At 45.5% G+C, this 17,090-nt stretch overlaps 1 protein-coding gene across 1 annotated transcript in view; it reads left to right on the top strand.

Annotated features, from left to right (window-relative positions):
- CAB39L (calcium binding protein 39 like) overlaps positions 1–17,090 on the top strand; it is a gene marked incomplete at its 3' end in the record, with an annotated part of 86,800 nt that overhangs the window by 48,571 nt on the left and 21,139 nt on the right. The window contains exons 6-7 of the mRNA XM_080689090.1: positions 2,911–2,976; positions 14,747–14,890. Coding sequence (XP_080545216.1) covers positions 2,911–2,976; positions 14,747–14,890 — 210 coding nt within the window. The remainder of the gene's footprint in view (positions 1–2,910; positions 2,977–14,746; positions 14,891–17,090) is intronic.

The following is a 17,090-nucleotide window of genomic DNA, read 5'->3' on the forward strand; positions in this document are numbered from 1 at the left end:
CCTTGTTTCAAAAATAAAAAATAAAAAGGTCTGGGAGTATAGCTTAGGGGTTGAATGCCCCTGGATTCAATCCCTAGTACCAAAAACAAAATGAAAATTTTGTAAGCTGGGCAGGGGGTACATGCTTGTAATCTCAGCATTTGGGAGGCTGAGCCAGGAGGGTCACAGTTTGAGGACAGCCTCAGCTACTACTTACTTAGTGAGGCCCTTTGCAACTCAATGAGACCCTGTTTCAAAATAAAGAATAAGCTGGGCGTGGTAGGAGGCTGACTGGAGGATTGCGGTTCAAGGACAGCCTCAGCTACTTAGTGAGACCCTCTGCAATTTAGTGAGACCCTGTTTCAAAATAAAGAATAAAAAATCGGGCACGGGGTATAGCTCCGAGGTCAAATGCCCCTGGGCTCCATCTCCAAGGCCGTAAAGAAAAGAATAAAAAGTAGGGCAGGGCTGGGGGTTTAGTTTGAAAGTAGAATGCCCCTGAATTCTATCCCCAGTACCACGGGGAAAAAAATTGTAATTAGCCACACAAATATGTATCAAGAAGAAAGTGAAAGCCGGGCGTGGTGGCGCATGCTTGTCATCCCAGCATTCGGGAGGCTGAGACCAGAGGATCACGGTTCCGGACAGCCTCAGCTACTTAGTGAGGCCCTCTGCAACTCAGTGAGACCCAGTTTCAAAAATAGAGAATAAAAAATAGGGCAGGGGGTGTAGCTCGGAGGTAGAATGCCCCTGGGTTCCATCCCCAGACCCCCCCAAAAAAAAAGAAAAAGAAGAAAGTGAGATAAATCTATACTCTCATTGGTACATTTTAATGATATATCATAGTGAGATTTATTTATTTATTTACTTATTTTTTATTTTTTTTATTTTTTGGTGGTACTGGGGTTCCTGGAAACCCTTCTACTTCTGGGCTACACTCCCAGACCTATTTTATATTTTTGAAACAGGGTCTCTTACGCCAACGCGGCTGGCTTCGAAACTGCGCGATCCTCCTGTCTCTACCTCCCAGGCGCGGGGATTACAAGCGTGCGCCACCACGCCCGGCCCATAGTTAGATTTAAAGTCATACAAAGAGACATGCTCACAGGGCTTGGTGTGGTTCCTTGCATGTGCCAGGTGAAATTAATTTTAATAATGCATATCTTTTTAACCTAGCATATCAAAAATATTATTTTAATGTATAGTCAATATAAAAGTGATTTTTTTTTTTGCATTACTGGGGATGGAACTCAGGGGCATTGTACCTCCAAGCTACACCCCCAGCCCTATTTTTTATTCTTTGTTTTGAAACAGGGCCTCACTGAGTTGCAGAGGGCCTCACTGAGTAGCTGAGGCTGGTTGCAAACCCGATCCTCCTGTCAGCCTCCCAAGTCCTGGGATCACAGGCTCGCACCACCACGCCCGGCTCTAAAAGTGTTTGAGCTCATTCACTTCCTTTTTCATGCTTAATCTTCAGTCGGGTGGACCTGTTTCACTTCCTGCGCCTCTCGGTTGGGACTGGCCCCCGCCCCGTGCTCAGCGGCTGCTCATGGCCCCTTCTGGTTAGCGCGGGTCTACAACGGTGACCCTGAGCGGGGAGGCTCTGACCTTCACCCTCAGCATCACCCTGGTGGTGACAGCAACAACAGCCAGACTTATTTTCTACTGGGCTTTGAGGGATTTCCCATGTATTAGTTAATCTTCTCTTTGTCTTCTCATCCCCCAGCACAGTGCCTAACATAAGAGCAGCAGCAGGGAGCCAGTGGCGCGCACCTGTAATCCCAGTACCTGGGAGGCTGAGACAGGAAGATGAAGGTTGGAGGGAACCTTCAGCAATTCTTTTTTTGTTTGTGTGTGGATACTGGGGACTAAACCCGGGACTTCCCACATGCTGGCAAATGCCTTCCACTGAGCTATAGCCCTAGCCCTCATTCCTCCCCCTCCTCCCATGGTACAGGGATTGAACCCAGGGACATTCTACATCTGAACTACACTTCCAGCCCTCGTTTTTCTTTTTATTTTTGAAGCAGGGTCTCACCGGGTTGATGAGAGTCTCACTACTTGATGAGGCTGGTCTTGACTCTGGGATCCTCCTGTCTCAGCCTCCTAAGTACTGGGATTACAGGCATGCACCACCATGCCCAGCATAACTTTTTATTTTTGTATTTATGTGTCACTTATAATTTAGTGGCTTCTCACTGGGCCTCCTGCCTGGGCTTGAACACTGGCTCTGAACACTCATGCTTCCCCCAACGCGTAATGTTTCTTTGGTTTCCTATTTCTGTAGCAGTAAGCCATGTATCTGGGAAATGGTGAGCCTGGAAAATGGTGAGCCTGTTACTTTAGAGAATCAGTCACACCATTCACATGTTATTTGCATTTTAGAGTCACGGGTAAAATTTATGCCAACTTATTCGATAAATTTAAGGATCAAAAAATCCCCCTTGTATTCAAGGACAAAATAAAATATTACTCATATAAAAGAGTGTAATTCAGTGACACAAGCCTGAAATCCCAGTATTGGGGAGGCTGAGACAGGAAGATGGCAGGTTTGAGGCCAATCTCAGCAAGTTAGCAAGACCTTGCTTCAAAATAAAAAACATAAAAAGGGCTGGGGTTTTAGCTTGGAGGTAGAATCCCCCTGGGTTCATCCCTAGTAACACACACACACACACACACACACACACACACACACACACACACACGAGAAGTGTGGCTCCTGCGTCACTTGGCCTCCCTCCCCAACCCCACGGCATCTTCCTGTGTAGAGGAGGAAGGTGAACGGGTGGGACTCCCCGGGAACATTGGACCCATCCTGGCTACGTACACAGAGGTACAAAGTACTGGGGCCTCCCGAAGACAGAACACGCCGGCCTGGTGCTGAGAGCGCACTGCTCTGTCGCGTTCTAATATGAGTTTTCTTCTCATTAGATCTTTGAAGACTATGAGAAACTGCTTCAGTCTGAGAATTATGTGACGAAGAGACAGTCATTGAAGGTAATATCAAGTTTCTCTAAATTAGAGTCCCCAGAATCTGATATCTATCTTATCAGCAAATGGTCTCTCTTCCTGGACAAGTAAATGTGGAGAAATTAAAGTATCCCTTCTTTTGCAGACTAAAAAGTGTGTTTTATGTTATAACTGTACTTGTGGCAATCACGTCAGCGCCCTGGCTCAAATACTTTTGGAAAGTGACAATATAAATAATAAGTGCCTTTTAAAATACAATTTGTAACATTTCTGCTAGGAAAGGAAATCAAACCTAAGCTAACTTAAAAGAACCACTGAGCCAGGTGTGGTGGCACAGACCTGTGATCCCAGCACTTAGGCAGCTGAGACAGGAGAATTGCAGGTTTGACGCCAGCCTCAGCAGTGTAGCAAGGCCCTCAGCAACTTCGTGAGACCCTATTTCAAAATAAAAAATAAGCCGGGCGTGGTGGCGCACGCTTGTAATCCCCGCGCTTGGGAGGCGGAGACAGGAGGATCGCGCAGGTTCGAAGCCAGCCACGATGGCTTAAGAGACCCTGTTTCCAAATAAAAAAGTATAAAAATGGGCCTGGGAGTGTAGCCCAGAGATAGAAGGGTTTTCAGGAATCCCAGTACCACCAAAATAAATAAATAAATAAATATAAATAAATAAATAAATAAATAAAATAGGGCTGGGGTGTAATTCAGAGGTAGAATGCCCCAGGGTTTAATCCGTAGCACCACAAAAAAAGGAGAAGAAGAAGAAGAAGAATTCTTTTCTAGGGAATGTTTTTTATTTTGGGGGGGGGGTGGTACTGGGGGTGGAACCCAGAGGCTTTCTAGCTCCGGGCTATACTCCCAGACCTTTTACAAGATGGGCCACCACGCCCGGCCACAACGGCCCGCTGGGATGTTTCTTAGAGATGTAAAGAAACTGCTCTCAGAGGCAAGTCTTCCTTTCATGGGGAAGACTCAATAAGGCTCCTGAAAATCTCTTCGTGTATCTTAAAATAGAAAGAAGCGGGCCTGTGTCTCTCCTCCGCCTCTCTGTGACCTAGGCTTAGGGAGGTGATTTGCAAAGAGAGGAAGAAGTCACAACACCAAAATATGACACATAAAAGACGAAAATTTAAATTTCCCTCTGCATCATAAGCACAGTAGTTGATAAATTCCTAATATTTTTACTTTTGAGAGGGGAAAATGATTTAATATGAAATAATGTTTATAAAGTTGAAATGTTATGGAACAACTGGGAATGCTGTGGTATACCTGTAATGCCAATACTTGGGAGGCTGAGGCAGGAGGACTGTAGGTTTGAGGCCAGCCTCAGCTACTTAGCAAGACCCCTAGCAACTTAGGGAGACCCTCCCACTTTTTTCAGTACTGGCGATTGAACCCAAGGGCATTCTACCTCTGAGCTACACCTATTTTTTATTCTTTTTTTTTTTTTTTTTTTTTTTAGTGGTACTGGGGTTCCTGGAAGCCCTTCTACCTCCGGGCTACACTCCCAGACCTATTTTATATTTTTGAAACAGGGTCTCTTACACCAGCGCGGCTGGCTTCGAACCTGCACGATCCTCCTGTCTCTGCCTCCCAAGCGCGGGGATTACAAGCGTGCGCCACCACGCCCGGCTTATTCTTTATTTTGAAACAGGGTCTCACTAAGTTGCTAAGAACCTCACTAAGTAGCTGAGGTTGGCCGCAAACCTGCGATCCTCCTATCTCAGTCTCCCAAGTGCTGGGGTCACCACAACTGGCTGGGGAGGCCCCATTTTAAAATAAAAAAATAAAAAGGACTGGAGGTATAGCTCAGAGGTAGAATTCCCTTGAGTTCAAACTCCAGTATACCCCCCTCCCGAAATCAGCTGGGCAGGAAGTGTAGCTCAATGGTAGAGCACTTGCTTAACACAAAAAGGTCCTAGTGAAACGGGGGTTTCTTGCGAGAAAACCCCGCCGAGTTCTTGTCTACAGAGAGCGAAGAATGACACCCGCAGACCTCAGGAAGGGGAGTAAAAGCTTTATTAGAAGCAGCAGGGAATGGGGCAAGGGTGGCTGAACACCCCCAAAGGGGCTGGAACTCTGAGTCCAGCAGCTGCCTTCAGGACAATACTTGAGAGTAGCCCAAGCCGAACTGCCTTCAGGTGCAGGCTGCTTTCTTCCGGAGTCCACGCATCTGCCAGAAGGGAATAGAGAAAAGTGGCCGAACACCCCATAGGGGCGGTCGGAACTCCGGGGTCCAGTAGCTGCCTTCAGGGTCACTACCCGAGTGTCGCCCGAGCCAAGTGCCCATCAGTTGCAAACTACTTTCTCCCAGAGTCCACGCGATCTGCCAGAAAAGAGGTACAGGTCACCCCTAGGGGCCTGGCCAGCCATGATGTCCAGCAGAGGCCTTTAGGTCACTACTCGAGAGTCGCCCGAGCCATGTGCCCTCAGATGCACTCTGCCTTCTCTCAGGGCCAACACAACCTGTGAGAGAGAGAGAGAACAGCTCCCCAAAAGGGGAGGGGGTCCCGAGCGGGAAAGTCCCCCTTTTGCCATTCGACTGGCCAATGCCTGTCTGCTTGCAAGTCCGTTTTTGGTTAGGGTGACTTTTGGGATTCCAAGGAGAATTTGCATAGGGCATTTGCAAGTCCTTTGAAGGGTCTCCTTTCAGGAATGCCAGACTTGCTCGGTGGGTTTGTTGATTAGGAAACTCAGGATGGCTTTGTGAAGCTCTGGCCTTCTTATCTCCTGAGCCTTTGGAATTTCAGGCATTTGTCGCCCCTCAGGAAACTCAGGAAATTAGCTTTTTTCTACCAAGGCCTTTTCCCTATCTGCCTATTTCCTTTCTATCTCCTCACTAGGTCCCAGCTCCAGAACCACAAAAACACACAACAGCAGCAATAAAATAAAAACCAACTCTAATAAACATGTATGTGAAAAGACTACATGATCAAATACATAAAACAATGCTTTCTTCAAAACCACGCCCGGCTCAACAGGTTGTATTTCTGAGACAGGAGGGTCACAGGTTCAAGGCCAGCCTCAGCAACTGAGTAAGGGCTTATTTTAACATAAAAAATAGAATAGGTTGGGGTGTAGCTTGGAAGTAGAATGCTCCTAGGTTCAATCCCCAGTACCACAAAAAATATGTATATTTGGCAAATAATAAAATTGACAGCTTTTAGTCAAGCAATTTGATGTTTCAGCTTGCTAAATAGCATAGCACACTTGCATTACTTTTCTTGTCCAGATGATACATTCATAGGGTGATGCCTTGGTTTCTAAATATTACACACAATTTTAAGTGAAAGCAATAAATTAAATGTTTTGTGTGCCACATTTTGGGGGGTGGGTACTGGGGATTGAACCCAGGGGCATTCTGCCTCTGAGTTATACCCCAGCCCTATTTTTATTTTTAGTTTGAAGCAGGATTTGCTATGTTGCCAAAGCGGGCTTTGAACCTGCGATCCTCCTGTTTCAGCCTCCCCAGCGCTGGGATTCCAGGCGCGTCTCACATTTGGCACACTTCACTTTGCCCTTGGCTCTGCATTAGCCGTGACGGGCTTTCCCCTGCTCTGTCTCCTGCTGGCCTGGTGATGGGCTGCTCAGCGTCCCCGTCAGTCAGCACGCCTTATTGCGTTTCCCTTCTTGGAGAGGCCCGTGCAAGGCGTCCTTCTAGAGGAGAGCCCACGGGCGCTGCTGCCTGTGCTGGAGCCTGGAGTGGCCCGACTCCTCCTGAGAGCTCGCTGAGTGCGCAAGGACTTCCTGCCGACACACTGTGTCTGAGGAGTGCGAGCATTTGTGAAGGGCTAGGGAGACAGCCGCTGGGGGAGCGAGTCCATGTTACCAGAGGCAGTGGCCCTGGGAGGGAGGCGGCAATTGGAATCCTAACAGAGGTGGTCATGCTCAGCAGACAGGACACCGCTCATGTATTTTCCCAATCCCCCACCCTCCTTTGGTTCTAGGGATTGAACCATTCTACGTCTAAGCTACACCCTAGCCCTATTTTCATTTGGGAACAGGGTCTCACTAAGTAATTAAGGGCTTCACTAATTTGCTGAGCCTGGTCTCGAACCTGTGATCCTCCAGTCTCAGCCTCCCAATTACTGGGATTACAGGCTTGTATCACCACGCCTGGCTTCCCTCCTCTTTTCAGTGGAAGTTTTTCAGGTGATGGACCAAACTTATAATTATATAAGTTATGGTGATTGAATCAAGTTCCAAATTGGAAGGAAGAAGACTAAAAGCCTTGGTCTTTTTTATCTTTATGTGGTTCTGGGGACTGAACCCAGAGGCATTCTACCTCTGAGCTACCCCTCTCTTTTATTTTTTATTTTGAGACAGAGTTTCTCTCAGTTACTGAGAGTCGTGTTATTTTCCTGAGGCTGGCCTCAAACTTATGATCCTCCTCTCTCAGCCTCTCAAGTACATTGAGTACAGGCACGTGCCACCACGCCTGGCTAAAGGGCCTCAGTCTTTGGCATTTATCCTCGTCCTTTTCCAGGAGTGACAAGACCTTGAGTAGAATGTTTGCCATCATCGATTGACTCCAGGCCTGTGGGTGAAGTCACAAAGCTGGTTTCCGTTTCTCCTAACCATCTCCCTCCTGGGTCCTCTCCCTGCCTTTTCTTTCTCACTATTTTATCATTTCTTCCAGCTCAGGTCTGTTGGCCTCAGTCGTCTTCCCCCATCTACATTTATAAAGTGGTTAGAATAGAGCCTCACTCATGGTTACCACTCTAAACTCCTTCCCCCACCTGCTGCTGGGATGGAACGCAGAGACTCGTACATGGCCGGCAAGTGCTCCTGAGCTATACCTCCAGCCAGAACTGTAGACACTCGTCAGATAAACCAAACTAAATTCTACAAGTAAATATCTCCCACATTCATTCCCCCGGAGCTCAATCTCTGGAAAGATCTCTTCTAAATAAACATTTGGGAGTGGGGTATGACCGAGGCTCCCTCCTTACCAGCATGCATTTGCACTTAAAAATAGAAGCCGGTGAACTTGTGATTGGTACAGCATGTCCTACCAAGCGGAGGGTGGCAGGGGAGGGAAGAGTTCTTCCCGCCTGCTGTCTGCTCCGGCGCCTGCTCCTGCCCTCCAGCGTCCTCGGGCTCTCCCCCGGAGCACGCGCTTGCACTGGAGCTCCTTGAGATGCCCCCTCTCCAGCCTGTGTGTTTCCTACTTAATTTCAAATGCCGTGGTCTCCTCTGGAAGCATCTTTCCTGTTCTTCACTGACCCACTCAAACCTACTGTCACCAGAAGGAGCCCGCAGAGCCCCCTAGAAAGGAGAAGCAGACGTAAACTGAGCCCTGGCAGGTTCTTGATTTATGCCAGCTGCAGAAAGGAATTTCAGGATGTATCAAAAGAGGCACGAGCAGAGATTTATTGAGGAAAGCAAAGAGTGGAGCAGCAGACCCACTCAGAGGGAGAGGGAGCCCAGGCCCTGCAGGATGAGACGCGCTCTCAGGCTTGGAGGCGGAGGAGTGCAGGGCCAAGGCCAGCCTGAGCAGCTCGGGGAGACTCAGCAACTTAGTAAGACCTTGTTTCCAAATAAAAAGTAAAATGGAGCTGAACGTATAGCGCAGAAGTAGACCGCTTCTGAGTTTAATCCCCAGTACCACAAATTTAATATAATAATCAGCTAGGGTGTAGCTCAGAAGTAGAATGCCCCTGGGTTCAAGCACCAGTACCAAAAATAAATAAAAAAGAAAAGAAGCAAGTAAGGGTGGGCCAGACTAATGAGCTGGATTCTTTCGGTCATGGAGCACAGAGCAGGCCATGATGGTTGGGTTCTTCAAAGAATCTTGACACTATCTCAGTAACAATGCTTAGACTATATCCATGTCATGGGTCTCTAGCAATATTTCTCTAGGCTTTTTAAAATCTGTCTAAAAATACATTCTAAAAATACAAGTACTAATTACATGGACTTACAGTACTCTAAGATTTATTGGACAAGATAAGAATTTAGGTCTGGAGGAAAATGGGCCTGGGGAGTGGAGGTGAGGGTGGTCACGGCATTTTCTTTTCTTTCTTTCTTTCTTTCTTTCTTTCTTTCTTTCTTTCTTTCTTTCTTTCTTTCTGTGGTTCTGGGGATGGAACCTGAGGTAATTCTACCCCCGAGCTACACTCTCAGCCCTATTTTTTAGTCTTTTTATTTTATTATTATTATTATTATTGGGGGTGGTACTGGGGGTAGAACCCAGGGTCTTTCTACCTCTGGGCTGTACTCCCAGACCTATTTTATATTTTATTTGGAAACAGGGTCTCACTAAGTTGCTGAGAGCCTCACTAAGTAGCTGGGGCTGGCTTCGAACCTGTGCGATCCCCCTGTCTCCGCCTCCCAAGTGCTGGGATTACAAGTGTGCGCCACGGTGCCTGGCTAATCTTTTTATTTTTTGAAACAGGGTCTCACTGAGTTGCGAAGGGCCTCGCTAAGTAGCTGAGGCTGTCCGCGAACCGCGATCTTGGTCAGGGCATTTGAGGGTCAGCATTACAGCCTCTTTCCTTCCTGCGTGCCTCCTCTCTGCCTACTCTCATTTCTCTTCCTACCTCGCCACTGTCTCCGCTGCCTTTCCTGCCTCAACTCCTTATAGTCAGGTATCTCACACAATTGATTTATAACGTGATAAAACTGAGCATTGGTCAGATAGTGAAAAATAAAGAAAAGAAAACCTTCACAGATAAACCCGTTATAGGATGCAGAAGTTGTTAAAATGTCACTTTCTGCCGAGTTGACTGTAAAATGCTAGGTTAGAGGCAGAGATGTAGCTAAAATGTTTTCATATCACCCTACTCAAGGGAACAGAAAGATAGGTGATGGCAAAATGGGTTCAAATATAATCATTAAGCATGTTAAATATTGTTGTGTTTTTCTCTGATAGAAAAATGTTCTGGGCTGGGCGTGGTGGTGCACGCTTGTAATCCCTGCGCTTGGGAGGTGGAGACAGGAGGATCGCGCAGGTTCGAAGCCAGCCGTGCGCTGGCTTAGGAGACCCTGTTTCCAAAATGAAAATGTAAAAATAGGTCTGGGAGTGTAGCCCTGAGGTAGAAGGGCTTCCAGGAACCCCAGTACCACCAAAAAAAAAAAAAAAGAAAAAAGAAAAAAAAAAAAGAAAAATGTTCTGGGACACTGTGCATGGTGGTGCACACCTGTAATCACAGAACTTGGAAGCGTGAGACAGGAGGATCGCAGGCTCAAGGCCAGCCTCAGCAACTTCAGAGGACCCTGTTTCAAAACAGACAATTAGAAAGGGTTTGGGGAGTGTAGCTCAGAGGTAGAACGCCCCAGAATCCACAGAAGTAAACGAAAGAGAAAAATGCTCTGGGGAGTTCTGTACAAACAATTTTGTTTTTTTCATGTTGGGAATTAGATCTTTGATGGCTTTACATCCTGTTCTGACACCACGTTTACGTGTGCGGATTCTGTAAGATTTGTCCATAGATACTTCTTGGTAGTAGAAAACTCTAGAGGCTAGGTTAGTGAGATAGCGAGCGACTCTGTAAGTAATAATCTGGCCTCCATAAGAGGCTGTTTTCTGATGTCCAAGCAGTTGCCACCTGCTGCCTTTTTTAATCGTATTTTCCTCCACCATCCTGGGGTGCTGAGAGTCCTGATGTCAATAAAAAGTAATTAACAGAGGAATTCCTTTCCCTCATGTGACCAAGCTTAGGAATTTATTTCTTATCTTCTTCAGGCGCTTGGCATTTAATTTCCAGCAAGAAAGATTAGAATTGAAAGCAGCTTGCTGAAAATTTTTGGCTCTAGCCATTTTCATTAAAACACAAACCTAAAAACAACAACAACCTTAGTTCCACTTACTATATGGTTTTACCAGTATGATGAAGTTTTTTTTGTTTTTTTTTTTTTTTGGTACTGGAGATTGAACCCAGGGGCAGTCCACCTCTGAGCTACACCTCAAGCCCTTGTTTTTTATTTTGAAAGAGGGTCTCACTAAGTTGCTGAGGCTGGCTTTGAACTTGAGATCCTCCTCTCTCAGTCTCTCAAGTACTAGGATTATAGGCATGCACCACCACACTCAGCTAAAATATGAAATTTAAATAAGTAAAATGTGATTTTTTCCCCCAATTAGTACAGTATTGCTTTGTATTACAATGGAACGCTGCATTTTGTCATTGTTGGTAGTAGTTCAAATAGATTAACATTTAATGGCCAAGTGGTTCAGGTTAGCAATTGACTAAATAACTTTAGCAAAGTTATTTAACACAATTAATTGTATAGGGAAAGTTGTGAAATTGTGTGAGCAGAAGATAAATTGGATAGAATTTACATGTAGGTATTCCCATGTAATAGGAAGTAAAGCCATCTAACCTAAATTTAACCCATAGGAAACTTCAGCAGATATTTATTTGCTGGGGTGTTCATATGTGTTTGTAAATTTTAAGGGTGAATGTTTAAAAGTGAAATTTCCTTTGACCAAAACCCTTTTGTTATGTCTGCATATGATGTATACAATATTTGAAGGCAGACAGACGTCTTCAGAAGCCAAGCAAGCTCCTCCTTGTCAGCTTCACAGCTCAGAAGTGGTTTGTTTGGGGGCTGGGAGCCATATCTGAAATGGACACATCTAAGACACGCTAAAATGGACACATCTATGACCCACAAGCTCCTGGGGAGTTTGACATGGAGTCTTTCCTCCAAGCTGTACCCACGTGCTTGTCTGGGAGATAAAAAGAAGTTTTATTATCCAGATAAAGGCAATTTGCTAATACCAAATGGCTCCCTCCACCACCAGGCCAATTTAGGGTGAAGAAATGGTGCCGTTGAGTCCTCTCTGGGGCAATTCATCCTTCATCTCATGACCCTGTGTGGGCGAGGAGTGTCGCCGCTCGGCTCTGTGCATTAGGTGGAATTTTGTCTTTGAGATCTCTTTTCCACAAATTACCTGTGGTGATACAAATTCCATAAGAAAATTGCTTTCTTTCTTTTCTACATTTTGTGACGAGGAGGACCACGTTGCTGGGACTCCTATTTCCCCACGGACATCTGCACACACATCCGTTCATAGGGGCACCGCAATCTGCCTGGTGTCCTTACAGACCTCTCATCCCAGGCAGGTTCACAAATCGCTGCGCTGCCGCAGTCAGTACAGAGAGAGCCCTCGAGTGCAGAGCAGGCGCGGCGAGGGCCTCCCTCAACACAGAACCACAGCCAGCCCTGCAGGGGAGTGTGGTTTGGACAGGCAGCCAGGAGGCGAAGGCGGTCCTCAAACATGTGAGCAAGGGGAGAGAAGCCACAGAGGCCGAGGATGAGGAAGACGGAGGCAGGGAGTGAAGAAAGGAAGGAAGCAGGAGAAATGACTTCCCACGCCCAGGGCTTTGAATGCCAACCTGGGGAGTTGGATGTTTCCCTCAAAATCCGTGGGAATCTAGGGATTTGTTAGTTCATTCACTTTTTAAGTGGAATTAGTGACAATGACAGCTGATTTTCAGGAAGATTGCTTTTGCTTTCGTGTTCAGAAAGTATTGGGTTGGTGGATGGGGAGAGAGGGGGGGGGGAGAGAGAGAGAGAGAGATTGACTCACTTTGCTATCGGGATAGTCCAGAGGAAAGCTAGTGAGGGTTGTAATGAGGAGACTGGCAGTAAAACTGAAATAGAGCATGTTCAAAGATGCATTCTTTAGAAACAGAAAACTGGCCGGGCGTGGTGGCGCACACTTGTAATCCCCGCACTTGGGAGGCGGAGACAGGAGGATAACGGTGGTTTGGAGCCAGCCTCGCTGGCTTAAGAGACCCTGTTTCCAAATAAAAAAATACAAAATAGGTCTGGGAGTGTAGCCTGGAGGTAGAAATGCCACCAAAAAAACAAAACAAAAAGAAACAGAAAACTGTCAGACCTTGTGATTTGATGTTTAAGAGGAACAGGGAAAAAGAGGGAAGCGGAGGAGGGCTTTAGCTCTCCGGCCTTGGGCTCTGGCAGGTCATGATGTCATTCACATAAAGAAGAAAGCAAACTGGTATTAGAGATGTCCAGTGTGACGGGCTGACACGATATCCCAGTGAGACTACATGGCGGGCAGTTAGAAATGTGGCTGCAGAAGCCAAGGGTGGTGGCTGGCGCACGCCTATAAACCCAGTACTTCGGCAGCTGAGACAGGATCGCAGGTTCTAGGACAGCCTCAGCAATGTGTCAAGTCTCTCAGCAACCTAGTGCGACTGCTTAAAATAAATAAAGGGCTGAGGGTATAGCTTGAAGGTAGAATGTTGCTGAGTTCAGTCCCCAGTACCACCACAAAAACAAACCAGTACTTATAAAGCTTGATATGGATTCAGGGTCAATAATGTGTGTGTGTGTGTGTGTGTGTGTGTGTGTGTGTGTGTGTGTGTGTGTGGTGCTGGGGATGGAACCCAGAGGCATTCTACCTCCGAGCCACACTCCCAGTTCTACTTTTTATTCTTTAGTTGGAAACGGGGTCTCACTGAGTTGCTGAGAGACTCAGTAAGTAGCTGAGGCTGGCTTCGAACCTACGCAATCCTCCTGTCTCAGCCTCCCAAGTACTGGGATTACAAGCGTGCTCCACCATGCCCGGCTAGGGTCAATAATTTTTTTGTGGCTTTATACGGGTTTTATAATAAAAGTCAGCTGGGTGTGGTAGGACACACCTTTATTCTAGTACTTGGGAGGCTGAGACTGGAGGATCTCAGGTTTGAGGTCAGTCTCTGCAACTTAGCAAAACCCTGTTTCAACATAAAAAAAAGTAAAAAGAGGAGCTGGGAATATAGCTTGGAGGGAGAATGCCCTTGGTTTCAATCCCTAATGCCTAAAAAAAAGAAGCCTATAATCTCAGTACTTAGGAAGCTGAGACAGGAGCATCACGGGTTTCAAAACAGCCTCAGCAACGTAGCAAGACTCTCGGCAACCTAGCAAGAGCCTGTTTCAAAATGAATAAATAAACAGGTCTAGGGGTGTATCTTGGAGGTGGAATGCCTCTGGCTTCATTCCCCAGTGCCACAAAATAAATATGTAAAATCAATAAAAGTCAAGGGGAAGGTAAGAGTCACTGAGCACAGAACTACATTTCCAGGGAAGCGCTGGAGTGCGTTTATTCAGGGAAGGGGGAGGTAACGGAAGCGGCAGTTTTGTTCTTTCCATTCTTCCCAAATACCTCAGGAGCAATACATCGCTGGGAAGCAAGCTGATTAAAGTACACGGTGAAAAGAAAGCTATTTCTGGCTATCTCTTGGTGAACTGCGGCGATAACTGGCTGAAAAATGAAAATCGGAAGGCAGCAACAACTACTGCTTTTATGTCCCTGCCGCTGCTCTTCCTCCCCTCCCTCCTCTGCTTGCTTGTTTATTTTTGTTTTATGAGACGGGGTCTCATGATGTTGCCAGGGCTACTCTCAACCTTGTGGGTCCCAGCAAGCCTCCTGCCTCAGTCTCTCCGTGGCTGAGACTACCGGCGCCCGGCTTATACCTGGTGTTCTCTAAGATGTACTTAACAACTCTCCAGTTTTTTCCCCCCACAATACCATTCTTACATTTTTGTTGTTGTTGTTGTTGTTGTTGTACTGGGGTTCCTGGAAGCCCTTCTACCTCCGGGCTACACTCCCAGACCTATTTTTACATTTTTATTTGGAAACAGGGTCTCCTAAGCCAACGCGCGCGGCTGGCTTCGAACCTGCGCGATCCTCCTGTCTCCGCCTCCCAAGCGCGGGGATTACAAGCGTGCGCCACCACGCCCGGCTCATTCTTACATTTATATTTGTTCTTCAGTGAGAAAAAATAAGATCTATTTGAACCAGATGCCTGTGGAACGGATCACAGCTTTGACTTTGTGTTTCCTGTAGCTACTGGGGGAGCTGATCCTGGATCGCCACAACTTTGCCATTATGACCAAGTACATCAGCAAGCCGGAGAACCTGAAACTGATGATGAATCTCCTCCGAGACAAAAGCCCCAACATCCAGTTTGAAGCCTTTCATGTCTTTAAGGTAAGTACAAGCTAGAGAAACTAGGTCCCGGGTATTTGCTCTCTTCCAGTGTCAAATGGCAAGCTCCCAGCTGGGCGTGGCGGGGCACACCTGTGATCCTAGTACTTGGGAGGCCGAGGCAGGAGGACCACAGGCTCAAGGACAATGCCAGCAACCTAGCAAGACCCTATTTAAAAAATAAAAAAATAAAATAGGGCGGGGAGAGATAGCCTGGAGATGTGCCCCTGGATTCAATATAGGTAAGCTCCCTACATTTTTCTGTCCTTACTACTTGAGAGAAAATTAAATAGGCAGCCTTTTTGTTTTGCATGATTTAGATGAAAATTTGGAACCATTTTCATGAATACCCACTTGGTTCCAGGAGGGATGCTTAACTAATTCACGCCTCTAAATATTTTCTTTTTTTAAAAAAATTATTTACTGTATGTTCCTACTAGTCAAGTTGATTATTACTTGAATGCTACAATTAGGTAAATTTGCCTCTGACCATTACATAGGAATTGTAAATTCAGAGAAATTTCACGCCCACAACTACCTCACCTAACCTCAGCCTGAGACCCAGTAACTGGAGGAAGATTAGACAGTAATTTTTAAACAGTAGAAAGATAAATGGGATTTGTCCCTCCTGTGAAAGTCTCTGCAGTACTCACCAGAAACCAAATAGATGGAAAATCCTCTGAAGCCAGCCACGACTTTCTGAAGACCCCTTCATCACCCTCTGGAGCTCAAGGCATCTTTCTCTCTCAAGAGAAAACCTCAGCCGGACCCTCAGCAACTTAGTGAGACCCTGTTTCAAAATAAAAAATAAGATAGGGCTAGAGGTATAGCTCAGAGGTAGAATGCCCCTGGGTTCACTCTCTAGTACCACACATACAAAAAAAAAAGAAAGAAAGAAAAGTCTTGGTGTAGTAGTGCATGCATGTAATCCTAGTACTTGGGAGGCTGAGACAGGAGGCTCTCAGGTTTGAGGCTAGCTTCAGCAATTTTTTTTTTTTTTTTTTTTTGGTGGTACTGGGGTTCCTGGAAGCCCTTCTACCTTTGGGCTACACTCCCAGACCTATTTTTACATTTTCATTTTGGAAACAGGGTCTCCTAAGCCAGCGCGCGCGGCTGGCTTCGAACCTGCGCGATCCTCCTGTCTCTGCCTCCCAAGCGCGGGGATTACAAGCGTGCGCCACCACGCCCGGCCTACCTGGGTTTTCTTAAACCAAAATCAAAGCCTAGCCTCAGCAATTTAATCAGACTTTCAGCAACTTAGTTACTGTTTTGCAATAAAAATAAAATAAAATTGGGCTGGGGTATAGTTCAGAGGTCAAATGCCCCTGGGTTCAATTCCCAGTAACACACACACACACACACACACACACACACACACACACGCGCGCGCGTGCGCGAAAGCCTCATTTTTTTTCCATTGAGAAAGTAGATGATACCATTTTCCAAAAAATCATCCTTGATTACTTTATATATAATTTTGGGGAAATCACATATATATTTGTATAAGTCACATACGTATATATGTACAAATCTAATCTGTAATTCCATACTCCTAATCTACTATAAACATTTTAGCAAATTTTACTTTTCTGTACACATATTTGAGGTTATATATAATACTACAGTTGTATTTACAGTTAATATTCTATTTAATTTCTAAATACTATCTCATAAGTAAGCAAGCATTTTTATGATTGTTATATATAGTTTTTAGAGCCAGTAGTTTTATTGGATTCACAGTTTATCATTAGGTATTTTTATTCTAGTGTACCAAAATAGTTCTATGTCATTGAAATTTAGATTACTTCCATGTTTTACTCTTGTAGGTAATGCTGAAGAGCACATTTTATGCATCTAACTAGTTATTCACTTTTAGAATTATTTTCTTATTATAGAAAATCTAGAGTAAAATTGAGGGTTCAGAGAGTTCCAGAATATTTTTGCTCCTAATGTATATTCAGTGATAGAATTTATTAGTCCATAAATGGGAGACATGACAGTTTATATTTATTGCTTTGGGAGGCAAATATATATAGATAGCTAGATACATAGATAGATTTATGTATAGTCAGTCTCTCAGCCACAATGTATTTATTGTCTAAAAGCCATTAGAGTAATTAAAATCCTAACTTAATTTATAAATTTCACCTAAAATCCTAACAGGACTTTTCCTCAAACTTGACACACTGATTCTAAAATTTAT

The sequence above is a fragment of the Muscardinus avellanarius genome (genome assembly GCF_963383645.1).
Source record: "Muscardinus avellanarius genome assembly, chromosome: 2".
Taxonomy (NCBI): Eukaryota; Metazoa; Chordata; class Mammalia; order Rodentia; family Gliridae; genus Muscardinus; species Muscardinus avellanarius.